This window comes from Syngnathoides biaculeatus, chromosome 21 (genome assembly GCF_019802595.1).
Source record: "Syngnathoides biaculeatus isolate LvHL_M chromosome 21, ASM1980259v1, whole genome shotgun sequence".
NCBI classification, from domain to species: domain Eukaryota; kingdom Metazoa; phylum Chordata; class Actinopteri; order Syngnathiformes; family Syngnathidae; genus Syngnathoides; species Syngnathoides biaculeatus.
The window spans coordinates 3,130,336-3,153,633 of record NC_084660.1 but is presented as its reverse complement, the minus strand read 5'-3'; the positions used below and the strand labels follow the sequence as shown (position 1 = coordinate 3,153,633).

The following is a 23,298-nucleotide window of genomic DNA, read 5'->3' as shown; positions in this document are numbered from 1 at the left end:
TACTTAGTAATATGATGAATGGGTTGTTGATGTGTCGTTTAATGACGTCATATGCGTTTTGAAGACGTCACAGCAGTCTTTAATTGGACACGGTGGACATAAAAAGTGAACGCGTGTGACGTGGCAATCTCGGGATCCACTTTCGCGAACTTTCGGAGGCCCGAGAAGATTAAAAAAAACAAGCTTTCCTGGTGATTGGTAAGAAGCCCCGTCAATCAAAGTTATCGCGCCTCTTATTGGCCGTCGTGTTGAGCGTGGGCGTCCAATCACGCGTCGTTGACGCTTACGTGCCAACTGGCATTTTGTTGTCCTCGCGAGATTCCGCCAGGCTTCCCGTCGGAGCTGCGAGAAGCAGACGAGAGGCGAGAAGAGGGGAGTTTCTCGATGGAAGGGGAGCGTTTCCATCGCCAAGGGGCCACCGCCATGTCTTCTTGGCTCCTCGGCTTGCTAACGCTCGGTGTTGCTCTCCACGCTCGCGCCGGGGCTCAACCGCCGAGTGTCTCGCCAGGTAAGGCCGAGCTGGAGCGTCTCCAGGCGGGCCAGGGGGACCGCGGTGTCCCGCGGAAGTCTCTCCACACGTTTCCTGCTTTCCGCTCTTCTTACGTCACTGCAACTTCAGCTTTATCATTTCACGGTCGACTCAAGTCAAACTGGCGAAGTTGCTCTTAGCTTCGAAGGCACTGTTAATTTCATAATTTTATGCCCCTGCAAAGACTCAAGTCGGGGCCGTGGAGCCGGTCAGTGGAGCCCCTTGCAGATTTGCATAGAGCCATGGAGGGAGGGATGCTAACCTGGGCTGTTGCCATGGGAACCACTGCAACTTTTTTTGCTTTATTTCAACGCCCCGAGGCGCCCCAACCCCCCCCCCCTCCTCCTCCTCCTTTTTACCACCCCAGTGTTGAATTCTGTCTTTGAAATATTTCAAAAGTAAGACTTTGTGTGTGCAGAGAATCTTCTGGTCATCACGGCAGCAACGGAGGAGACTGACGGCTTTTTGCGCTTCATGAGGACTGCCAGAGAGTTCAACTACACTGTGAAGGTCATCTTTTGATGATGATGATGATGATGCAGATGACGGCGATGAGGGTTGCTGATCGCGATGCTGGCCTTGCAGGTTCTAGGCCTGGGGGAGGAGTGGAAAGGGGGCGACGTCGCACGTACGGTGGGCGGCGGGCAGAAGGTCCGCTGGCTGAAGAAGGAGCTGCTGAAACACTCTGAGCGCGAGGACTTGGTGGTTTTGTTTGTGGACAGGTAACGCGCAGCCTCCCTTGCGGCTTGGGCCCGGTTTTAAAGTGGACCGCCCGCGTCTCGTACCCCAGCTACGACGTGGTGTTTGCGTCGGGTCCTGAAGAACTCCTGTACAAGTTCCTGCGCCTGGGCCACCGCGTGCTGTTTTCTGCGGAGGGCTTCTGCTGGCCCGACCAGAGGCTGGCTCCCAAGTACCCCGCCGTGCACTCTGGGAAACGCTACCTCAACTCTGGAGGTAAGAGAGCCTCACGTTTGGATTTTTGTGCCGCACTTTGAGAACATTTCGGTTTGGGTTACGGTTCCTGATTTGAATTGAGCCTGAGATGGGCGGATACTGATCATCTGCATGCGTGCGTATATCAAACCCCCCCCATCCGGACTTCATTTAAATACATAAAAAAAAAAACAAAAAAAAAACATAGCTTATTTGTGGATCTAAAATTTGTCAATCAACTAGAGAACTGGTTCCAAGGCTGGAGGAAATCCCAACAAGATTTAGCATTTGGACGTCCGTCCATTTTCTGAGTCGCTTATCCTCACGAGGGTCGCGGGAGTGCTGGAGCCTATCCCAGCTGTCATCGGGCAGGAGGCGGGTTACAGCCTGAGCTGGTCGCCAGCCAATTGCACGGCACATGGAGACGGACTGAGGGGCAATTTAGAGTGTCCAATTAATGTTTGCGTGATGTGGGAGGAAACCGGAGTGCCGACCCGGAGAAAAGCCGGGATTTGAACCCGAGTCCTCATTACCGTGAGGCCAAGGCTCTACAGCTGGGCCCTCGAGATTGGCCACTGAAAACGTCCCGATTTGTTCACGTGTCAAGGCTTCATGGGCTTCGCACCGGAGGTCAACACCATGGTCCAGCAGTGGAAGTTGAAAGACGACGATGATGACCAGCTCTTCTACACCAAGATCTACTTGGACCGCACGCAGCGGGTAAGATTGGGTCGGCTGGCCACGCCGACGGCCATGAGCGTGTCCCGTGTTGCCGAGATCGCCTCTGTTGTTATTATTATCTCTATTTATTTATTTATTTATTTTTTTTGTTAACTTGTCCTCCTCAGACAAAGTTGAACATGACGTTGGACCACCGCTCCAGAATCTTCCAGAATCTCAACGGCGCCGTCGGTAAGACCCAGCTAGCTTGCTTAGGTGCCAAAGGAGTTGTTACTCAATGTGTCCGGTGTCTCCTCGTCTTTTTTTTTTTTTTTTTTTTTTTGTCAGATGAAGTCGTCCTCAAGTTCGAAAGGGCCAAAGTCCGCGTGAGGAACGTCGCCTACGACACTCTTCCTGTTGTCATACACGGCAACGGACCCACGAAGGTAGGCTGCTTCGTACTTCCTGGATTACCAAGCACGTATTGCACAAAAAGTAGATCTCGAGATGGACAATCATTTCTCTCCTGGTCGCTGAATCAAGATACGTTAAACTTTTTGGACTCATAAATCCCGATGCCACTTGTGCCCCCGCAGCTGCAACTCAACTATTTGGCCAACTACGTCCCGACGGCGTGGACGTACGAGGAGGGCTGCGGCATCTGCGACGACGACCTGCTCTTCTTCGACGAAATAGACGTGCGTACGCCCCCCGCTGCTGCGCCGTCCGCGACGGGACCGCATCATTTGTTGTTTTCGCGCGCGCCGTTTCAGCAGCAGGACATGCCGCTGGTGCACGTGGCCGTCTTCATCCACCATGCCACGCCCTTCATGGAGGACTTCCTGGAGCGGCTGACCGCGCTCAACTACCCCCTGGCGCGCCTACACCTGTTTATCCACAACAACGTGAGTTTGCGGAGAAGCGTCGAAACTTTTCCTCTTGCAGTAACAAGAAAATGTTGTGCAAAATTAAAGGCGTGTCAATTAAATGTTGAACTGAAAGTGAAATGCTGACAAGCTAACATGTGACAAAATGGCAACGTGAACAGAAAATGGGAAGTTGTTCTGAAGGTGGTTACGACCCCCGCCCTTCAAATTGTGCAATTTTCACTGCAGGTGGTGTACCACGAGCGCCACATCCACCAGTTCTGGCAGCGGCACCGTGCTCTCTTCCCCGACGCCGTTCTGATCGGACCCGAGGAGAACCTGCAGGAAGATCGGGCTCGCAAGATGGCCGTGTGAGTGCACGGGGAGTCACAGGAGATCTGGAGATGCTTCCAGAACTTGACTCGTCGGCGTGTGTGTGTGTGTGTGTGTGTGTAGGGAGGCGTGTCGAAAGGATTCCCGTTGCGATTACTACTTCAGCATCGACTCGGATGTTGTCCTGACCAATCCGGACACCCTGAGGATCCTCATGGAGGAGAACAAGTTAGCATGAAATCTCCAGGTTTTCTCCTCACGGTTTGGAAATCATTCTCGTGACCGCGATTGTTTTCCAGGTCGGTCATCGCGCCCATGCTCTCCAAACCCGGAAAGCTGTGGAGCAACTTTTGGGGTGCCCTGAGCGCCGAAGGTTACTACTCCAGATCGGAAGATTACATCGAGATCGTCCAGGGGAAGAGGATGTGAGTCCCGTACCGTCTTGTCCTCGACAACCCCCCCCCCACCGGCCACCCAACCACTCGTGTGTTTGTGTGTGTGTGTCTGCGTCAAAGCGGCCTGTGGAACGTTCCGTACATGTCCCAGGCCTACCTGGTCAAGGGCAGCGTGCTGCGCTCCAAACTTTCCAAGGTCAACCTGTACGAGGACCCAAACTTGGACCCGGACATGGCGTTCTGTCGCAGAGTCCGAGAGCAGGTAGCTCTCATTGCCGTAGTTATGACGCACGAAGAAGAAAACAAACAATAACCCGTCCGTGCGTCCCACCCGCGCGCAGGGTGTGTTCATGTTCGTGTCCAACCGCGACGACTTTGGCCGTTTGGTGTCGTCCAACAACTTCAACACTTCCAGGCTCCACCCGGACATGTGGCAGATCTTCGATAACCCTCTGGTGACACCCCCCCCCCCCCCACACACACACACACACAATGTACACACATTCCGGAACTCACACTAATTGGGTGTCTGTGTCAGGACTGGAGGGCCAAATACATCCATGAGAACTACTCCAAGATCTTTGAAGACCAGAAGAGCTTTGTGGAGCAGGTAAGTGAAGATGTAGTCTTCTATTCAAGGAATTAAAGATAAGCACTTAAAGCATTTGAGAGGGGATGAAACAATAAAAAAACACAAAAAACAAAACCAGATATTGTCCGTTGTGGATTTGATGAATGGGGGGACGATAGGTCACAATCGTATTCGAGATAAGTTAGGGAGGATCGTTAGCTTGTTTTTATTAGCGCAGGGTTCCCGTGCGTCGGTATGCCCTTTTTTAAACGATCCAACGATTTACCGCAGATGATTTTTGCCGACTGTTTCTGCTCCGTTACAGCCGTGTCCGGACGTGTACTGGTTCCCGGCCTTCTCGGAGAAGATGTGCGACGACCTGGTGGAGACCATGGAGGACTACGGCGAATGGTCCGGCGGCAAGCACAGGGTGAGGCCTGGCCGCCTCTCAGTTCTGGAGGCCAGAACCCGGGAGACTGCCCTTCTCAGGTGATAACCGGCCTTTTGTGTGCACGTTGCGCAGGATGAGCGTTTAGCCGGCGGCTACGAAAACGTTCCCACTGTGGACATCCACATGAACCAGATTGGATTTGAGAAGGAGTGGCTCAAGTTTCTCAAAGAGTACATCGCCCCCATCACGGAAAAACTCTACCCCGGATATTCCCCTAAGGTACGAGCTCCCTCGGCTCTGCGTCGGGTTGCCGTTGTCACGGGTTGACGGCGGCTTCACCGGGAGGGTTATCTTATTTATGAGGCGTTTGTGGTCACGCGCAAACGATTGGACCGTGGAAAGACTGATCTTGATTTTCTGCGGTTGTGCCGGACGCACGCAGGCTCAGGCGATCATGAATTTCGTGGTGCGCTACCGTCCCGACGAGCAGCCGTCACTGCGGCCGCATCACGACTCGTCCACGTTCACCATCAACATCGCCCTGAACAGCAAGGACGTAGACTACCAGGTACTTTGCGCCGGCCCGGCCACCGTCGGCTCGGCTTTGCCTGACTAACGCTGACTCTGACTGACTCTGTTACGCGTGTCAGGGCGGAGGTTGCCGGTTCCTGCGTTACGACTGCAAAGTGGAGTCGCCCAGGAAGGGCTGGTCCTTCATGCACCCCGGCCGCCTAACTCACTACCACGAGGGTCTTCCCACCACCAGCGGAACCAGGTACATCATGGTGTCTTTTGTGGACCCCTAGACCTGTTGAAAGGACAGATACTTGTGTAAAGATCACTGGGTTTTCATGTCTCGGCGTTTTGGAGGGAATCGTCTTATTTTTTTATGGGATCATTTTGTCACAGTGGTGCCTTTTTCTAGAAACTCCAACACACTGTGTGTGTGCATGTGACTTTATAAGGCATTTTTGAGAGAGAGCGAGAGAGAGAGGAAAAACATATTTTAGTCTTGAATTTCCTTTTTACTTTGGTCACGTAAGCGGGGCTTTTCTGTGGACTATTTATATGTGGAAAAAAAAAACCTGAAAAAAAAAAAAGATCCACCGCCATGCTTGGCTTTGTATAAACTGCTTTAAATTATTTTAAAAGCCAATGAATAAACTTTTAAGAATTTTTGGACAAAAGAAAACACTCCAGGCTCTTGTGATTTTAGCCCAACTTGTCTTGGATCAAGAGCACCGCTGACTGGTGAGAATGTGAGCCGGGTTTTTGTAAAAGTGTGAAGAAAAGTGCTGTACAAATAAAGTATAGACTTAAAATGACAATGGATATATTTGGTGTTTCTTTTTGACTAAAACACACAATATTCCAACGAATCCAAAATGGACGTACTGAACTGTACTGATGCAGAAGTACATGTGTACGAGTAATATTACGCACAGAGTACTTAAAAAAGAAGGTCAGATACTTGTACATAAAGACAAAGTTGCAATACTGTTTGGACTCATGTAAAAGCACAGAAGTAGTCGCTCACTTTTCAGTACAGATATTCCAATATATTTGCCATTGTTCCACAAGCATTTACGGTACTTCCATATCACAAATTCGTGAAGCGAAGATAAATATGATTCCTTACATTCTATTTAATCATGTTATAATGTGACATATGAAGTACAAGATTATAGAGTAGTGTTTTCATTATTTAATGAAAAAGTTTTTTTTGGGTGGGGGAGGCTTTAATGAATTAATAGCATTTCTATTAATTTCAATAGGGATAAATGATTTGTGTGACAAGCTCTTCTCAAGGCGCCGCTGTTCCCATGTTTAGCCAGCAGGTGGAGCTCCTTTCATGTGCTTCGATTAGTTTGGATCAAGCATTTCAGCTTTGGTTTGCCAGCAATCAATCATCCATCCCGCGACCGGATCTCCGCTAGAATCTACCATCCCGCAGCAGTTTTTTTTGTTTTTAAGCAGAAATTGACCAATCCACCCGCGCGTGTTCAGTCGGCATTACGGTAAAACGCGCTCCATACTGGCCATTACGGTGTCTGCGCCGAGACGTCAGAGGAAAGGAAGATGGCTGCCGGTCTGAAGGCGGAAGGTAAAGTAGTTTGTGGAGGTGTTTGTGTCGAACCGCCGGTACTGGCGACGCGTCCCCAGCTTCAGCGACGCCCGTCACCGCCGCGCTCGGGAGGCGAAGTCCCGCTTAGCTCACTTCGGGGGCGTCAAATCGGGGCTATTAGCACGGTTAGCACAGCTGGGCTAATGAGCAGCTAAAGAGAAATACTACTCTCACTTGACCACTTGGACTTGGCGTTCCGCGTTTTTGGTTTGCGTGAGGATGTCAATGTGAGGTGCCATGACTCATTTATTATTCAGCTAAAAAGAAAAAAAGTTAGCCTGTGTTGCGAGCACAGCTTTTAGCCGGCGGAGACGCACCGGGAGTTGGGTTAGTGGCTAAGTGAGTGCCCGGGCTGATTTAGGCCTCCGCGAGCAAAGTCGCCCTTCCTTGACGGTGGTTGCTAGGCAACACGGTACTGTCATTTCCCATAGTTGGTCACTCTGGGTTTATTTTGTTTGTTTGTTTGTTTGTGTGTGTGTGTGTGTGTATAGAAGGTCAGTGGAGGTGGCCGCGCTTTTGGTGAGACCACCCTGCATGGACTCATCACCATGAACAACAAGGAGATGGTTTCCACAGGTTACACCCAGGGTCAGTGTCAGCTCTGTTGCTATGGTAACCCTGTACATGGGAAAGACGGCGGTACCTCTACTCGCGAAAATGAATCGGTTCTGGAAGTCCTTTCGTAACTTGAATTTTTTTGCAAGTAGAAACGCACTTGACACGTAAACAGCCTCATCCGTTCCGAGCCACCCGTCAGTAGAGTAAGTCGAGGTACGACCGTCTCGAGCGATGATTGAGTCTGTTGTCTTTAGAGAGTAAAGGACCGAGGAGCAAGCTGCTAGAGTGCCTCCCTCGCTCGTCCTGTCTCCCCAACGAGCGTCTGAGATGGAACACTAATGAGGTAAGTGTGTGTATGCTACCCTGCCACCGAACATTTGACGTACGAACAGCATTTGGCTCACACGGGCCCGTCAGCCGATCGTCAGTGTAGTTCTTGTGATGCCATCACGTGGGTAACACACGCCCAATCAGATGCATAAGTAACGTCGCAGAATACGTAAATAATAACATCACGGAATGTGGCAAGAGGGCTGTAGCGCTAAAAACATACACATACTGGAAGGCGTGTGGACAAAAAGGACTGAATTACAAAGCGTCCAGCGTACCGAAAGCCGACATCCTCTTCCGAATAAACGCACAACTCGGATAGCCTTCTTCACGTGCAGAGCGGTACCTCGGTTTTCGAACGGCTCTCTTTTCCTACAAATCGTTTTTTGAACAAAAATTTTGAGACGTTTTTCGAATGAAAATCGGTATTCGAACGCATCCCCCCCCCCAAAAAAAAACGACGTAACCGGTTGAACGGCGGGAAGGATGTCTCAAGTGCCGATATAAAAGCCATCTGCGCTAAATGGAGCGACATCCATAATTTTGGAGAGCTCCATCACCCTAACAAAAGCAGAATGTTGCGCAGCACTGCAAAATGTCAATGACGTTGTTCTGAGCCACTTCAGGAAGACGCCAGAAACAGTCGACATTATTGTTAAAAAAGGGCGAAAACGCGCTTCGGTTTTCAACCGAGGCGCCACCGTATTTGGAACTAGCGTGGCGTCCGGATTCTTCGTCCAGTCTGAACGGGAGATGAGGTCTTTTCCACAAAACTGATCCCGTGTGCGTGTCCGCAGGAGATCGCGTCTTATCTGGTGAGCTTTGAGAAGCACGACGAGTGGCTCTCCTGCACCCTGAAAACCAGGTACGCGCGCGCACGTCCGCCCAACATGGCGGACTCGGCTAACCGTTAGACCGTTCCAGGCCGAGGAACGGCAGCATCATCCTCTACAACAGAAAAAAGGTCAAGTACAGGAAGGACGGCTACTGCTGGAAGAAACGCAAGGACAGGAAGCACACCCGGGAAGACCACATGAAGCTGAAGGTGCAAGGAATGGAGGTGAGCAGCGGCGCCCCGCTCGATTTTGTCATCATTGAGCGTGACGTTAATTGCGCTTGCAGTGTCTCTACGGTAACTATGTCCATTCCGCCATTGTGCCAACATTCCACCGCCGGTGCTACTGGCTGCTGCAAGTACGCGCGCACACACACACACACATTAACACTGTGTTGCCCGACATTTATTGAGCAACCACACACATCCTATGATCTCAAGTTGGGAATCAAACATGCAGCTGTGCCTTGTGCAATTGAACAGAACCCAGATATTGTGCTGGTCCATTACCTGAACGTGCCCTCCATGGAGGATTCCGGGAAATGCAGTCCGCTTCTCTGCGGCGCGACCGGCCGCCACGACGCCGTGAAATGGAATCGCGACGACTTGCTCGGACAGCTCAAGCCCATGTGTACGACGCACTCGGCGGCGCGCGCGTGCACACGCGTTGTACGTGTCAATGCAGTGTGTATGTGGGCGCGCGCGTTTCAGTTCACAGCATCAAGTGTTCCGGCGGGGGCGGGGACTTCACCATCGAGGAGCTGGTGCAGCTCATCCTGGAGCGCCAGAGAACCAAACCACAGCCGCGCACGTACGCCTGCCTGTGCAATGGCAACCAGGGTAACGCCCCCTCTGTCACATCACACGTTCATTTAGACCAGGGCTGTCAAACTCATTTTTGCGGCGGGCCGCATTGTGCCTCAAAGGGCCGTTATGGCTGTGAAACGATAAATATCTTTCAGCGTCTCATCATATTTACACATGAAATCAAGGGTAATTGTTGTTTGGTAACACAAAAATGCTTGTAATATCTCAACGTTATCATTTCTACAATTTGAAATTTTGGGACAGATTTGAACAAAAATTCACCGAAGTTGATACACACAATTTGCCTCCGCGGGCCACATGAAATCATTCAGATGTTTTCAACCGGTGATTTTTTTTTTTTTTTTTTTTCAACCCAAAATTGGTTCATTAAAATGTATTCATAAATTTTGTCACAAAATTGATTGAATTGCTAATTTGGTTTTGTTATAAATGGTCAAATGATATTTGCAGAAACGTTTTTTTTTTTTTTCCTTCCATGCAACTAACTTTGTGTGCTTGTGTGTGCGTGTCAGGACGGAACATTCCCCACAGCTGCACCAGCACCAAGCATCGGATCATCTCCCCCAAGCTGCCCCCTTCGTCCTCCTCGCCGCTGACCTTGGAGACGGAGGAGCTGGGGGGCGGCGGGGGAGACGCCAAACTGCCCCAGTTCCAGGCTCGGGGCAGCCCCACCTCCTCTCCCGGCCCCGCCTCCACGTAAGTGATCGTTCGGTCCTTCTTTTGTTACTTCTGTGGCTAATGGAAAAGTTCAAAGTCAAAAGAGTCCCCAAACTATGACTAAACCTTGCAGGTCGGCCACGTCCCCACCACTGACCACCGTGGCGCTGCCGCACAACGCCGTCATTGTCATGGCGACCACCAGCGCCATCTCCGCGGGCCCCAGGGAGGACCCGCCCAAGGAGAGCCTGTCGCTGGCCCGCTCCACGCAATTGCTTCTCTCGCCCGCCCTCCCCCATCACAGCAGGCCCCACTTGCCCTGCCCGCCCTCCCCCACGCCTCCCTCCCTCCCCGCGCCCGTCCGCCACACCCTCTCGCTCACCCTCCTTCCCTCTCCCGTCATCGGAGGCCTGCTTCTGGCTCCCTCCTCTGCCGCCTCCCCCCCCTTGTCTTTTTCCTCACCCTCTCTCCCACCGCCGTTCCTCCCACCCGCATTTGATCCCGACTCCTTCCTGAACTCCCCCAAGCAGGGCCAGACGTACGGCGGGCCCCTTCCTCCCATCATCCGCACCTCTTCCCCGGTCTCTCCCTCCTCTCTGGCACTGTCGCCCACGTCCACCCCGCCCTCGTCCGTCTCCCCTCCCTCGTCGCTGTCTTCGTCCTCCTGCGAGCCGGACAGGAAGGACGCGGCCTCGCTTCCGCCCTCCTTCCTCCTGTCCCCCACTTCCTTGGCAGCGCCGCCCCTCTGTCTGGAGCTGGGAGCGGTTGAGGTCCCGCCGGAGGTGGTCGGAGTCGACCGTGAGGAGAACGAGCGGGGAGGCGACGTTGCCGGCTCGGCGCTTCCCACAAAGCATCATCAGGTGAGGACTTGTCGGTGCCGGGCGACAAATTTGAGTTTTCAGCCCAACGCTTCCGCTTACAAGATGGAGGCAAACCGAGAGGACCTCGTTCGCTCCTCACCTGAAATGCACGACGTGACTGGAATCATTTTCATATATATATATTTTTTTTTTCGGTAGGACGAGAACTGTGGCTCAGCAGAAGATGTAAGATTTAGACAGGCATATGCATTATGTGTGACCATAATCCAAATGGTGACATCTGTGTGGTGCAGCCCAGCCGGTCGGCAACACCAAGAAGTGGCACCGCGTCGCGGGAGCAGCCCGACGGTCGCCCGGAAGACGTCACCATGCAAAGCGCCGCTCGGCCGCCGCCCGCCCCGCGCGCGAAGCGGGTCAACGGGCCGAGCCTCGGTGCCGACACCCCTCCCATGGACACGGAGCAGGAAGCGGAGGATCTGGAAATCTCCTTCGACAGCCAGTTTCCGGACCTCATCTCCGACCTCATCACAGCGGAGGCCACTCCCGCGGCGACGGCGCCTCCCTGCGCCCCCGCCGAGGTGGCCCCCAACCCGGCCGTTTTCTCCGCCGGGATTCGTTACGTGGTGCCCCCGCAACCTTCCCCTTCCACTTCCTTCCTCCCTTTTCCTCAGCCGCTGCCATCTTCGTCGCCGCTCGCCTCCATCACGGATTTCTCCCCGGAGTGGTCGTATCCCGAGGTAACCCGCAGCCACAACCTGCTTTTTTTTTTTTTTGGGGGGGGGGGGGGGGGGCACTTTTTCTCGTCACAAATAATTTGTGCTTCCTTTTCTCCAGACAGAGCAGGATAAAAGTGAAAGTTTAAAAAAAAAAAACAAAAACGACTCCCTGTAGTTGCTTTGAAATGCATCTTGAAAAAATCAGAAATCCAAATACAAAAAAAAAAAAAAAAATGTGTGTTGTGCAGGGTGGGGTGAAAGTGTTAATTACAGGACCGTGGAGTGAGCCGTCGGGCCGCTACTCGTGCGTGTTTGATCAGAGCGCCGTCCCGGCTTCGCTGATCCAGCACGGCGTGCTGCGCTGCTACTGCCCCGGTACGCGCGCTCCCAGACATGCGCGCGCGCGCACACGCCAATATACAAGGCCTGACCGGACCTTTTGGTCTTCTCTCCACAGCGCACCAGGCCGGTCTGGTGTGTCTTCAGGTTGTGGAGTCGGGGGGTTCCGTGTCCTCGTCGGTTCTGTTCGAGTACCGTGCCAGAAATGCCAGCTCGCTGCCCAGCTCTCAGCTCGACTGGCTGTCATTGGACGGTCTGTTCTGTTGTGACCTCACAAACCCTAATTGTTATCTATTCCTTTTGGTTTTTTTTTTTTTTTGATATATTTGTAACGCAATTGTTTTCTGATCCAGGGTAATCATTTTTGTGCTTCCTGTTCTCCAGACAATCAATTCCGGGTGTCCATCCTGGAGCGCCTGGAGCAGATGGAGCGCAGGATGGCGGCGATGGCGGCCCGCGACATCGCGCAACAGCAGCAGCCACGGCAGCAGCACGCTGGCAGCCGAATGGCCGCCAGCGTGCCCCACCACCCTCCGCAAACCCCCGAGGATCGCGACCAGGTGAGGAGGCTCGACCCCGGCGGCCGTGGCGGCGACATCTTCTAACGCGTGAACGTCAGTCGTCCCAGTGGTTCGAGAGGAGGATCGTGCGAGTGTGCGAGAGGATGATGAGAGGAGTGCGCTGGAGCGGAGGCGACGACGAGCGCCTTCAGCACTCGGCGCGGCACCGAGGGATGACGCTGCTCCACCTGGCCGCCGCGCAGGGTTACTCTCACCTGATACACACGCTGAAAACTTGGAGGTACCCACGCGCGCTCTTTGACCTGAAAACTCCCCCCCCCCCCCCCCACACACACACACAATCATTCAACCAGTCAACCAATTCATTCATGAGCAATGTTCCCTCGAAGCTGCGCACTTGTAGCACACATAAAAAAACCGATCGAGCGCAGTGAACCACAGCCTGACTTTTTTTATTTTTTATTTTTTTAAACACGGCAGCACGCGGTCTCGAACAAGCTGCTGCTCGGCCACACCATGCAACACGCTCGACTCCCTTGTTTACCCGACACCGCCCACCCCAGGCTCTTAAAGGGGTACACTCATAATTACAAACACCGCCCACCAACGCTGCTTTAGTTAGAAACACAGTACATTTTAACTTTGTGACATTAGTGCAAGAAATATCTTATTTTTGATCATGTAAATTCTCTGCTGGCTGAACGAGAGGCCGCACGTGAACCCGCTCGATGTGTTTTTAGACGTGTACACAGCGACAGTTTGGACGTGGAACAGGAAGTTGACCCGCTCAACGTGGACCACTTTTCCTGCACGCCGCTGGTACAACACACTCCCCGTTGTCTGTTGGCCGTTTGGTCTGGTCAAAACGCTCAGTCGCCGTGGTTACCCGCGTTTCAGATGTGGGCGTGCGCTCTGGGCCACCGGAGGGCGGCGGAGCTCCTGTACGGCTGGAGCGGCGTTGCTCTCGGCATCCCGGACTCGCTGGGCCGCCTCCCGCTGGCCGTGGCCCGCTCGCGGGGGCACACCTGTCTGGCCGCCGCTGTGGAGGAGCTGCACACGCACGCCGTGGCCTCCCCGCCGTCGACGAGCCCGGACACAGGTGACGCGCGCGCCGTCATAGTCACCTTTGGCCTCGAACATTGGTGTCTCCGCCTCTCCGTCCAGGTGTCAGTTCCTCCAGCAGCCTCGCCCCTTCGCCCTCCCAAAGTTCGGCCGCCCCCATGGACACCTCCCCCTCCCCCTCGTCCCCGTCCTCATCGTCCTCGTCTTCCTTGCCAGTGGAGGGGCCGCGTGCAGGTAAAAATGACCTGACCTGTTCACCAAATCAACTTTTTTTTTTTTTTTTTTTTCAATTTATTTAAGTGTGGTTTCATAACTTGAATTTTTCCGTGACAAGAGACGTTCGTAATTGGAGGCACCGCTGCACGTGTATTGAAAATGACTCTAAAAGAAAAGTTCTGGAGTGACTGATTTGAGAATTGTTGAGGGTTCCGCACGTGACCGGCGTTCTCACTCTCGTGTCTTGCAGCTTTGAACCTTTTGGAGTGTCCGAGCGAGGGGCCCGGGCGCCCCCGCCGGCCGCCCGCGCTGGCAGAGCAGCTCCTCGGCGACGGCGACGACATGGAGAACGAGGGAGACGAGGAGGAAGAGGTGGCGGAACGGTGCACAAAATGTCTGTCGCCGCGGCAACGCACGTGTTGACTCTCGGCTCCCGCGCTGTAGGTCGACATGGCGACGCTCGCGAAGCAGATCATAGAGGGGACACCGGAGCGGATCAAGCGCGAGGATTTCCCCGGGGAGGCCGGGTCGCCGCTCCGTGAGAGGCGGGACGTTCAGGACACCTGGCTGGCGACATACCTGGACACGGTGGACACCCCCACGGAGGCCCCGTCATGGTAGCGCTCTACGCGCCGTGCGCATCCGCCGCAACTTAGTCCGCGTACCGAGTGGGTCTTCCGTCCGTGCAGGCGGGTGCGCCCCCCCTCGCCTCTCAGCGCCTTGGCCCTCCAGAGGCTGCGCCCTCCTTCCTCCGCAGCATGGGCCGAGTTTCTGAACGCGTCGGCCAACGGAAGGATGGAGCGCGACTTCGCCCTGCTCACCCTGACTGACGGCGAGCAGAGGGAGCTCTACGAGGCGGCCAGGATCATCCAGAACGCCTTTCGGAGATACAAGGTGTCGTTTTTTGGGTTTTTTTTTTTATTTTTTTTTTTTTTTTTTTAACGGTTGAGCATACTGCCCCCTGCTGATCATCATGTTCGCTGCCTCTGTGTGTGGAATCTTGCGCACTTGCAGGGTCGCAGGTTAAAGGAGCAGCAGGACATGGCTGCAGCCGTCATACAGAGATGCTACCGCAAATATAAACAGGTGTGTTTGCGTGTATTGTTTTCTCCTATTTTAATGCGTTATCATGAATCCTTAAAAAAAAAAAAAAAAAACGAGTCATGTTTAAGGCCATATTGCCCAGTCCTAGTGTGTCTCCCGAAACTTCACAAACACTTAACTCTTGCCTCTCTACCTTTCTCTTTGGCTAGCTAACATGGATAGCTCTCAAGGTAATATGGTGACCAGTAGATGTGTGTGTGTGTGTATGTGTGGGGTGGGAGTGGGAGTGGAAGAAGCCCACCATACACTGACCAATGCAACTGAACTCGACAGCACTGAAACAAACATTTAGAAAACGAGTGAAGCGTCTGATATTCCTGCGTCGACCCAGTTTTTTTGTGTACGGCCGCTGGAGTCGTCGTAAAATCTCAAACATTGTCAAGCGTCTCGTGTTGACGGGAGGTCACCCCCGCCCCCACCCCCGTCTCTTCCAGTATGCTCTCTACAAGAAGATGACCCAGGCAGCCATCTTGATCCAATCCAAGTTTCGCTCCTACTACGAGCAGAAGCGCTTCCAGCAGAGCCGGCGTGCGGCCGTGCTCATTCAGCAGTACTACCGCAGCTACAAGGAGTACGAGAGGCTCAAACAGAGCCCGGGCAGCTGCGGCGCAGGCCACAACCCCAAAATCAAGTAAACGTGTGGTGTCCCATTTTTGCGAGTGTGGGAGTGAGAGTCAAGCTGCCGGTCTTGTATGGACTGTGACCCTGCTCTGTCTACCAGGGGGACCTTCCTGACCAAGAAACAAGACCAGGCCGCACGCAAGATCATGAGGTTCCTGAGACGTTGCAGGCACCGGTAAAACGCACGCACGCACGCACGCGCGCACCAAGTGACGGGCCGATAATCTGACCGGCTCGTATTGGTGCAGGATCAAGGAGCTGAAGCAGAACCGGGAGCTGGAGCGACGAGGTCTGACCACGTAAAGCTGCAGCACTTGACGACGGATGTCCATCTTTGTTGATATTCACGTTGGTACGCACGAATCCATACGTACAACGCGCAGGACTTTTGAAACACGAGTCTTAATGAACTGAAGTGTGATTCGGAGACGGACGGCAGCCTCTCGTTTTCCACGCCATTGAGGAAAGAAGCATGTAGAGAAATATATCTGCTTTATTTCAAATACACTTTGAACATCAACAAAGCAAAGCATCGTGAAATGTGTAGTTCACATACTTTGTGTGTATGTAAAAACAAACAAACAAAAAAAAAAAACCAATATCTGATCAACAATGAAAAACTAAACAAGGACTAAACGAGAACAGTGCGTGTGTGTGTGTGTGTGTCAACAAAGTCCGGAGAAGGTCAGACCAGCTCCTTTCCGGGTCATCACATGCCCTGTCTGATACTTTGGATGATCTGGAAGATGGCTGCAACATTGGAACATTGACACGTTCAAAGTGGAAGACTCCAAGGGCTGACGTCGGAATGAACGCTCACCTGATCCGCAAACCACGAAGACGAAAAGCGCCAGAAGCCACGGACCCACCGGAGACTTGTCTTCGTTGACCGGCCGCTGCAAGACAAAGAAAAATCTTGGGGATGGAAGCCGCTCATCGCCGCAAGTGGTGGGAGACAGAACGGAGAGAGTAGAGCGCGAGTGCGGTTAGCTGTGTCGGTGCCTACCGAGGTTTTCTGGACGTGTCCCCGCTGCGTGATGGTTTTGCTGTGCCGTTCGTTCGCCACCTTCATTCGCTGCACCGCCGACATGGTTGCGGGACGGGGAGGGCGACGACGCGGATTGTTACCGAAAAGAGAAGCGCTGCTCCTCGGCGTCCGATGTTAGCCGTTAGCACTAGCCAGACGGAGGCCAGCCGGTCACGTGACGCAACGAGATTGTTTTTTTTTTCGCGGCAGTGAAGCGTCGGTGGGCCTCGTGAGCGCCTCCTGCTGGACGTAGCCGCAATCCTTTTTACTCCCACTGGTCGCAAAGGTGAAAGGGAGTCAGTGCTCTCGTTTTTTTTTTTTTGTTATTCTGTTGTTGTTGTTTTTTTAATGAAAACGGGACAGTGAAATTCACACTGATGTTACAAACTGAAAAAGACATGACTCAAGCAGAAACAGTCAAGGAGGAAATGTACCCCAATGTAGACAAGAGTAAAGAAAGAAAGAAAAAGTAAAGTTGGATTCAGGGCTTTGGCCATGTGTCAAGAGGGGATAACAGAGATTTATTTTCAACACAACTATCAACCGGGTTTACCCTAATTGGAAGAAATGTACCCAGTTAGCGCCGGACATGATTGAAGAAGTTTTTCTTTATTTCGCTTTCTCTCGCGCACGCTTGCGTCCAGTCGTGGAATGTCGTCTTAGCTTATCAACAGCTTCTCAACTCTCAAATGCACATGTTTAACCCATGCTTGTCTTGTCACGCGCGCAGTCTTCCGGCAGCCTTTTGCCAGGGGTCAGAGGTAGCGGGTCAGAGTTCAGCATCCGAGACGGCTGACGGCGCCGATGCGGTCCATCTTCAAGCCGAAGCATCCTCGTCCTCCCAACGCCGTCCACTTCCCGCCGCGCCTCCGCATCTTGGCGTGTCGCCGCAGATCGTCCGCGAGGAAGCGCGACCCGCCCGCCGCCGGGGCCGCCGGAGCTTCCGCCGAGCCTTCGGATGGGGGCGGCGGCACCGCCATGAGGAGAGAGGAGAGCCGCGACCCAAACAGTGCCGTCATGGCCTGCGGACACAAGCAAAACGTTGAGAAGTTGTTACGGTGGGAGGCCGTCTGGAGTCGGACTGACCTTGACATCGCGACCCTGGGGCGCGGGCCCGGCCTCGGCGGCGAGGCTGATGATGAAGATGAGGACCAGCAGCGAGAGGAAGGAGGCCGCCGAGGCGTCCATTTTCAGGTGAGCAACGCTGCACTGCGATTGGGTGGAAGCTGTCACTCGTTGTCGTTTGGATGCGCTTCGCAGGACTCGTACCGAGATCCCGGTCGTCGTTAGCTAATCGACGGAAAGCCCTTTCTCTGAGCCCCCCCCCAAAAAAAGTTCCTCCCGGTCGGGACGCGTCTGAGGACCGAGGTCCCGGCCGGCCTTTTATAGCCATTCAACGGCGTGATGTCACGCGTGCTTGGCGGCCGGGTCGCCGTGGTGACCGTCTCTCTCACGCGGGCACACAAAGTCAAGTCTTGAGGCGGGGACTGATGCTTTCACGGGATGTCACCTGGACACGATTCCGTACGCGTTCCGTCATCGATCTTCTGTGAGAGGCAGGGGACAACCTGGACCGGTCGCCGGCCAATCCCAACGCGCACATTGACAAACGAAGCTTGCGGAGAAATTCCACGCCGCCTCCTCGCAGGTTCTTGCGGGAAAAGTCATCGCTTACGGACGCGCGTCGCCGTCGTCACTTTTCCCCCCACCCGCGGTGACCCCTGGACACCGCACCCCGCCCCCCTCGTAAAAGTGTCGCCGCGGCAACCGGGTCGTCGCGGTGAAATATTTCCCGTGGGAGGGGGCAAGGGGGCGACCCAAAGGTGCGTCTCACGGCCCGCCCGCCCCGCTTGTGCGCATCGGCCGCCTTTCAGCAGATTGACGTCATCGTGCACACGCAGTTGTGGGCCTTTTTGCCCGGTGATTGATGCGCTATTGTGCCTTTTAGCAATACAGAGGGTGTCCGCACGCGCACACACATCCGTAGTGTGTCTCCAGAAAGTATCCAGAGGCCCAACAACCTTACCAGAGCGGGAAATTGGAAATCTTTGCGATATCGTCCCATTCAAAAACAGCTTCGCTTTGTCTTTTTTTTTTTTTTTTTTTTGCCCTCACATAAGCATAAATGTTGGTGGGGATGGTTTTTGTCGTTGATGATGTCTCGCCACCCATCGCCAGGCAACCGGCGGCCTTCGTCCAAATGTCCACGCTGACGTCAGAGCCGTGTGTGTGTGTGTTTGTGAATTGACTTGGTGGCATTGAATTGTTTTTCATTTTTTTTTATTTATTGTTGTTTTGTCTTCTGTAGAAAACAATGGCCTGGGTGGGCCTCAGTGGATCTTGGGGTGGCGGAAGTCCTTCCCGGCGAACGTGGCCTTGTCGCCCAGCTCCTCCTCGATCCTGGAGGGTCGCACGCCAGAAAGGAGGCGGGTGGGTTAGCGCTCGGAATTAAACCGGCAACTCAAGCCAAACGTAAACGGGGAAGTCACCTCATCAATTGATTGTACTTGGCCAAACGCTCAGACCTGCAGGGGGCGCCAGTCTTAATCTGCGGGTAACGAGAGTTAGTTGCTATGTTATTTCATGTTATAATAGCAACTGCTAGCATGTTAGCACAAGAGCATCAAGATGAAGCGCAAGAAGTCGATCGTAGCACTCGTTAGTTTGTGTGTGTCTCTCCTACCTGTCCGGTGCAGAGTCCGACGACCAAATCCGAGATGAACGTGTCCTCGGTCTCTCCTGAGCGGTGGCTGACCATCACGCCCCAGCCGCTGTTCTGGGCAAGCTTGCACCTACGCGCACAGACAGGTGAGCTCAATTCGAACCGACTCCCCGACTGACGGGTAAGCCGCCATCTTACGCGCGGATGGATTCTGTGACGGAGCCGATCTGGTTGACTTTGAGCAGCAGGCAGTTGCAGGCCTTCTTGTCCACCGCTTGTTGGATCCTCTTGGGATTGGTCACGGTGAGGTCATCCCCTACAATCTGAGGGGGGGGCTGTCTTAGTTCGCGCCGATGCACGTGTTGGCGCGCGTTGCGGGACGGCGGCGGTCACCTGGATGTCCACGGAGGACGTGAACTTGGCCCAGTGCTCCCAGTCGTCCTGGTCAAAGGGGTCCTCGATGGACTGGACTGGACGGAGCAAGCGAGCGTGAGCCGCCAAGCGGTTAGCCGCTTAGCTTTTTTTTTTTTTTTTTGCCTACCTGGGTAGTTCTTGATGAAGCTGCGGTACAAGTCCCCGAGCTTCTCGCCGCTGATGTGCCTGGAAGGGTCGTCGGGCGACTTGAAGTCCAGGTCGTACTTCCCGGCCCGGAAGAACTCAGACGCCGCCACGTCCATGCCGATGATAATTTTGTCCGGGTAGCCGGCCTTCTCGATGGCCGTCTTCAGCAGCTCCAGAGCTGCGTCACAATTGCGGGTATCAGATCCACGCCAAACGTATGGGAACCTCGTCGCCACGTGTGACGTGTCATGGTGGAGGAAAGGCCGAGCGCCTCAGGCGTGGCCGACGACTCACCTTCATTGTTCTCCAGGATGTTGGGGGCGAAGCCTCCCTCGTCGCCCACGTTGGTGGCGTCCTTCCCGTACTTGGCCTTGATGACGTTCTTCAAGTTGTGGTAGACCTGCGGGCGGTACGCACGACGGCGGCGCGTTAAAGCGCTGACGCCGCGCCGACCGCGGTGACGGCCGGCGCCGCCTCACCTCGGCGCCGATCCTCATGGCCTCGTGGAAGTTGGCGGCGCCCACGGGGAGGATCATGAACTCCTGCATGGCCAGCTTGTTCCCGGCGTGACTGCCCCCGTTGATCACGTTGAATGCCTGCGGGCACCGCGATGTGCTCGGTTACGAACGCACTTGGTCCATATCCTACTAGTGCGGCTGTCTTACCAGTGGCACTAGTAGAACTACTGTACTAGTATGCACGAGAGCAACAAAGAAGTTGCACTTCGGCATGACATTTGTGTACGCTAGTAGAATGAGGAGGACACGCTAGACTAAATGCTGGAGTGGCTTTCCCTAAGCGCCAGTTATTAGACCCCACCCCACTCACGGGAACGGGAAGGATGACGTCCTTGTGTCCGGCCAGGTCGGCGATGTGCCGGTAGAGGGGGACGCCCTTCTCGGCGGCGCCCGCCTTGCACACGGCCAGCGACACTCCCAGGATGGCGTTGGCCCCGAACTTTGCTGCGGGGGCAGGCGGGGTCAGGCGGACGGGACGGGACCGGCCCGACATGTGGGGACTTACATTTGTTTTCGGTGCCATCCAATTCCAGCATGAAGTTGTCAATCTTCTCCTGCTCGACTACGCTGAGGTTCTGGAAGGGGAGGGATCAAATACTCATATCGGTCAAATGAATTGATTCCCAAAAATCCATGAAATTATATGGAAAAAAACAAATCTGCGGGGGCGGGAGGTTGATGTATCAACCTTAGCAATGAGCTTGGGGGCGATGTCCTTGTTGACGTGATCCACTGCCTTCAGGGTCCCTTTAAAAAAAAAAAAATCTATGTCGCAGCCATGGAGGCAAGAGCAGGGGGTTGTGGGGGGGGCGCTTACCTTTGCCTAGGTAGCGGCTCTTGTCGCCGTCTCGCAGCTCCAGGGCCTCGTGCACACCGGTGGAGGCCCCGCTGGGGACGGCCGCCCTGAAGTGACCTGAGGAGAACGCACGTCCGAGTCTTTATGAAGGGCTCAACGTGCCCACACTCTCTCACCCCCAACCCCCCCCCCCCACCCCCCCACCTTTGGCGGTCCAGAGGTCCACTTCCACGGTTGGGTTCCCTCTGGAGTCGAGAATCTCCCGAGCGTGGATCTTTGTGATGGACATCCTGTCTAAGGACAGGAAGGAGCGTTTGTAAAACTAACTCAACCCCCCCCCCCAACCGAGCCCCCCCTCCCCCATGCCTCCCAGCCAATAAGAACTATTTGAGCTATTAATAGCGTGACCTTTTGTAATCATTTCAGGGAGCCAAAATGTTGCCTGAGGCTCTGCGCTAACGTCCCAGCAATTGTAGCAAACGAAAATGAAATGAAATGCCGCATCTCGGCAAAATCATTCATGAGTCATTGAAATATTGGCAATGATAGCAGACATACATATTAATCAGAAAAAAAGTAGTATACGTATTTAAATGAACATTTGAGTCAAATAAAAATACAGGTAGAGTAAGAAAAACATTTTATGTAATTGTAAACTGTTTTTCTTTATTTTATTGTTTTTATTTTTAGATTTAAAAATCAAAATTATTTTCAGTTTTTACTTTATTACATTGTGAATTGATTACAGTTAAAAAAAAATCTAAATATTTGGGGGGAATGAGCGTTGATATCTGTACAAAAACTTTCACAATTTTGCATAAAATGCCCAAAGTATACATTTACATTTTTTTTTCCATTGATTGAATAGTTCATTCATTAATCCCACCAGTTGTCAGTCATTTGAAACAATTTCAAATGTGGGAATTGGTTTGATAGGAATGTTAAATTAAAAAAAAAAAAACTGTATAGAAGAAATTTACATATTTTCTTCAAATCAACGTATGACCTGTCCGTTTGCCCACCCCTCTGGACTTTGTCCTCACTTCCTGTTTGTCACAACTTTGACCTTATTGCGAAGGTCGGTCAAAAAATGACAAGAAAATGGCACAAACGGAGGGCCGCGGGCATGCGTGTGGGGTGGGGGGGGGGGGGGGGGCGCCTACCTCAGCTGTTTTCCGTGAGGTGGGAGGGGGGAAGGTTGCCGCTGGTGCCGGTGGTCTCCCTGAGCAAGGATGAAGCGATGGGGGGGCCGCGAGCCACTTTTTATGGACGTCGTTTGGCTGGGGGGGCGGGGGGGGGGGGGGGTCAGCAGGACGCCAAGGGAGTCTGTGCAAAAGTTGCAACTTTGTGTCTGTGCGTGCGTGTTGGTCACACGATCCGACAACGTGGAGATTGCCCAACTTTTTATCATCATCATCAGCAGCAGCAGCATTGCTTGTTACCACGGGGCAAGGATGTTCGGCCACAAGAAAAATGTAAATCCGGGTGTGTTACATTCCTTTACATTTCACAGTGTGGGTAACTGTCAGACTATCCCCGGCGTACACTCGGAGAGAAGGTCAGAGTTCATCCAAAGGAGAAATGTGACACACTCAGCCTTCAAGCAAAGGTCAGTCGCACAACCACGCACACACACTAACCTTTACGTTCACCTTAAGCAGCGGCGAACAGAAATAGAAAAGTCATCTTTAGGGCCGGGCGGCACAGGGCCCAGGGCCCGGGGTTCGAATCCCCGCTGCGGCCGCCCCGCGTAGACCCCCCCACCCTCCCCCCGGCTTTCACCTACGTTTAAAAAAAAAAAAAAAAAAAAAAAATCACGCCTACAGGTTTCAATGATGACTCGATATTGTCCACAGGTGACTGCGAAGCCGACGGATGTTTGCGTCTGTGTGCGCTGCGATTGGACGGCCGGCGGCCCAGGGAGGACCAATGAGGAGAAGCGCTTCAGACAACGCGTCATGTGTACAAGTACACTCTCTGTGTACTTATTATATTTGGGCGACCTTGGGTGCACGCAGCATTTTTGATCAAACACACTGTGAAATGGTGACCCCCTCGTGACTTCTAACAGTGTAAATAAATACAGGCCGGTTATAATATTTTGAAGACTGAAAATATGAGTCCAAACAACCAAAATAATTTAACTAACTTCAGATGTAAAAATGTAGACTGAGTGAAATTTATATCAAATGGGCTACTCCACTTCCAAGTTATACTTCAGAAATAAGTACACGAGTAATTTGTTTATATATAAATAAAAGCGTTCATGAAATATAAAAGTGAGCGATAAAGTGGGTTTTTTTTTTTTTTTTTGTAATCAGTG

The 23,298-nt window shown here is 53.1% G+C and overlaps 5 protein-coding genes and 1 long non-coding RNA gene across 16 annotated transcripts; 3 read left to right on the top strand and 3 right to left on the bottom strand.

Annotated features, from left to right (window-relative positions):
• Positions 1-67: 67 nt before the first annotated feature.
• On the top strand, positions 68-6,006 carry plod3 (procollagen-lysine, 2-oxoglutarate 5-dioxygenase 3). Of its 2 annotated transcripts, none has more exons than XM_061808673.1 (20): positions 68-198; positions 319-508; positions 948-1,039; positions 1,115-1,251; positions 1,320-1,483; positions 2,070-2,182; positions 2,311-2,374; positions 2,471-2,568; positions 2,719-2,820; positions 2,899-3,027; positions 3,238-3,359; positions 3,445-3,549; positions 3,621-3,746; positions 3,837-3,978; positions 4,058-4,171; positions 4,255-4,326; positions 4,613-4,717; positions 4,811-4,957; positions 5,121-5,246; positions 5,329-6,006. In XM_061808673.1, the coding sequence occupies exons 2-20, from the start codon at positions 385-387 to the stop codon at positions 5,482-5,484; spliced, it is 2,238 nt and encodes a 745-aa protein (XP_061664657.1). In that variant the 5' UTR covers positions 68-198; positions 319-384; the 3' UTR covers positions 5,485-6,006. The 2 variants fall into 2 exon arrangements, with proteins under 2 accessions (XP_061664657.1, XP_061664656.1); XM_061808672.1 differs by having other exon boundaries at positions 2,896-3,027.
• Positions 6,007-6,583: 577 nt separating this feature from the next.
• camta2 (calmodulin binding transcription activator 2) lies at positions 6,584-15,797 on the top strand. Of its 9 annotated transcripts, XM_061808296.1 has the most exons (28): positions 6,584-6,782; positions 7,295-7,391; positions 7,511-7,525; positions 7,616-7,704; positions 8,489-8,556; positions 8,616-8,751; positions 8,814-8,885; positions 9,010-9,157; positions 9,238-9,366; positions 9,867-10,050; positions 10,145-10,871; positions 11,031-11,057; positions 11,126-11,410; positions 11,504-11,569; positions 11,797-11,923; positions 12,006-12,140; positions 12,272-12,447; positions 12,507-12,688; positions 13,149-13,227; positions 13,306-13,507; positions 13,573-13,704; positions 13,937-14,058; positions 14,131-14,303; positions 14,376-14,580; positions 14,701-14,772; positions 15,225-15,421; positions 15,512-15,586; positions 15,660-15,797. In XM_061808296.1, exons 2-28 carry the CDS (start codon positions 7,352-7,354, stop codon positions 15,712-15,714), a joined length of 3,918 nt encoding a protein of 1,305 aa, XP_061664280.1. In that variant the 5' UTR covers positions 6,584-6,782; positions 7,295-7,351; the 3' UTR covers positions 15,715-15,797. The 9 variants fall into 9 exon arrangements, with proteins under 9 accessions (XP_061664280.1, XP_061664271.1, XP_061664275.1 ...); XM_061808287.1 differs by having other exon boundaries at positions 6,585-6,782; positions 11,126-11,569; XM_061808289.1 differs by lacking the exon at positions 6,584-6,782 and adding an exon at positions 6,789-6,928 and having other exon boundaries at positions 11,126-11,569.
• An 89-nt stretch (positions 15,798-15,886) lies between these two features.
• On the bottom strand, positions 15,887-16,638 carry zgc:85858 (uncharacterized protein LOC405879 homolog). The gene is made up of 3 exons (XM_061808301.1): positions 16,418-16,638; positions 16,232-16,307; positions 15,887-16,161 (listed from the first exon to the last, which is right to left on the bottom strand). Exons 1-3 carry the CDS (start codon positions 16,499-16,501, stop codon positions 16,121-16,123), a joined length of 201 nt encoding a protein of 66 aa, XP_061664285.1. The 5' UTR covers positions 16,502-16,638; the 3' UTR covers positions 15,887-16,120.
• Positions 16,628-17,626, bottom strand: nppcl2 (natriuretic peptide C-like 2). Its single transcript, XM_061808303.1, has 2 exons — positions 17,525-17,626; positions 16,628-17,460 (listed from the first exon to the last, which is right to left on the bottom strand). The coding sequence occupies exons 1-2, from the start codon at positions 17,624-17,626 to the stop codon at positions 17,215-17,217; spliced, it is 348 nt and encodes a 115-aa protein (XP_061664287.1). The 3' UTR covers positions 16,628-17,214.
• LOC133494451 (uncharacterized) lies at positions 17,318-23,209 on the top strand. Its single transcript, XR_009793305.1, has 5 exons — positions 17,318-17,632; positions 18,747-18,868; positions 19,135-19,246; positions 22,489-22,584; positions 22,832-23,209. It is a non-coding gene; the product is annotated as an uncharacterized LOC133494451 (long non-coding RNA).
• On the bottom strand, positions 18,704-22,251 carry eno3 (enolase 3, (beta, muscle)). Of its 2 annotated transcripts, none has more exons than XM_061808298.1 (14): positions 22,139-22,251; positions 21,180-21,269; positions 20,997-21,092; positions 20,868-20,926; positions 20,685-20,754; positions 20,490-20,623; positions 20,141-20,257; positions 19,956-20,061; positions 19,642-19,839; positions 19,494-19,570; positions 19,299-19,423; positions 19,122-19,230; positions 18,928-18,986; positions 18,704-18,838 (listed from the first exon to the last, which is right to left on the bottom strand). In XM_061808298.1, exons 2-14 carry the CDS (start codon positions 21,262-21,264, stop codon positions 18,769-18,771), a joined length of 1,305 nt encoding a protein of 434 aa, XP_061664282.1. In that variant the 5' UTR covers positions 21,265-21,269; positions 22,139-22,251; the 3' UTR covers positions 18,704-18,768. The 2 variants fall into 2 exon arrangements, with proteins under 2 accessions (XP_061664282.1, XP_061664281.1); XM_061808297.1 differs by having other exon boundaries at positions 21,180-21,265; positions 22,139-22,236.
• Positions 23,210-23,298: the final 89 nt, after the last annotated feature.

Excerpts from the sequence above, each read along its gene's own strand:
- camta2 (XM_061808287.1), top strand. The coding sequence starts at position 7,352 with ATGAACAACAAGGAGATGGTTTCCACAGGTTACACCCAGG. Across the intron at positions 11,058-11,125 it reads ACTGTGGCTCAGCAGAAGAT|CCCAGCCGGTCGGCAACACC; the intron begins GTAAGATTTAGA and ends TGTGTGGTGCAG. Across the intron at positions 13,228-13,305 it reads ACTTTTCCTGCACGCCGCTG|ATGTGGGCGTGCGCTCTGGG; the intron begins GTACAACACACT and ends CCCGCGTTTCAG.
- eno3 (XM_061808298.1), bottom strand. The coding sequence starts at position 21,264 with ATGTCCATCACAAAGATCCACGCTCGGGAGATTCTCGACTCCAGAGGG. Across the intron at positions 20,624-20,684 it reads GGATGGCACCGAAAACAAAT|CAAAGTTCGGGGCCAACGCC; the intron begins GTAAGTCCCCAC and ends CTGCCCCCGCAG. Across the intron at positions 19,840-19,955 it reads CATCCTGGAGAACAATGAAG|CTCTGGAGCTGCTGAAGACG; the intron begins GTGAGTCGTCGG and ends ATTGTGACGCAG.
- plod3 (XM_061808672.1), top strand. The coding sequence starts at position 385 with ATGGAAGGGGAGCGTTTCCATCGCCAAGGGGCCACCGCCATGTCTTCT. Across the intron at positions 2,375-2,470 it reads GAATCTCAACGGCGCCGTCG|ATGAAGTCGTCCTCAAGTTC; the intron begins GTAAGACCCAGC and ends TTTTTTTGTCAG. Across the intron at positions 2,821-2,895 it reads TCTTCTTCGACGAAATAGAC|CAGCAGGACATGCCGCTGGT; the intron begins GTGCGTACGCCC and ends GCGCCGTTTCAG.
- nppcl2 (XM_061808303.1), bottom strand. The coding sequence starts at position 17,626 with ATGGACGCCTCGGCGGCCTCCTTCCTCTCGCTGCTGGTCCTCATCTTC. Across the intron at positions 17,461-17,524 it reads CCCAGGGTCGCGATGTCAAG|GCCATGACGGCACTGTTTGG; the intron begins GTCAGTCCGACT and ends TTGTGTCCGCAG.
- zgc:85858 (XM_061808301.1), bottom strand. The coding sequence starts at position 16,501 with ATGTCGGCGGTGCAGCGAATGAAGGTGGCGAACGAACGGCACAGCAAA. Across the intron at positions 16,308-16,417 it reads GACACGTCCAGAAAACCTCG|CGGCCGGTCAACGAAGACAA; the intron begins GTAGGCACCGAC and ends TTTGTCTTGCAG. Across the intron at positions 16,162-16,231 it reads CTTCGTGGTTTGCGGATCAG|CCATCTTCCAGATCATCCAA; the intron begins GTGAGCGTTCAT and ends CCAATGTTGCAG.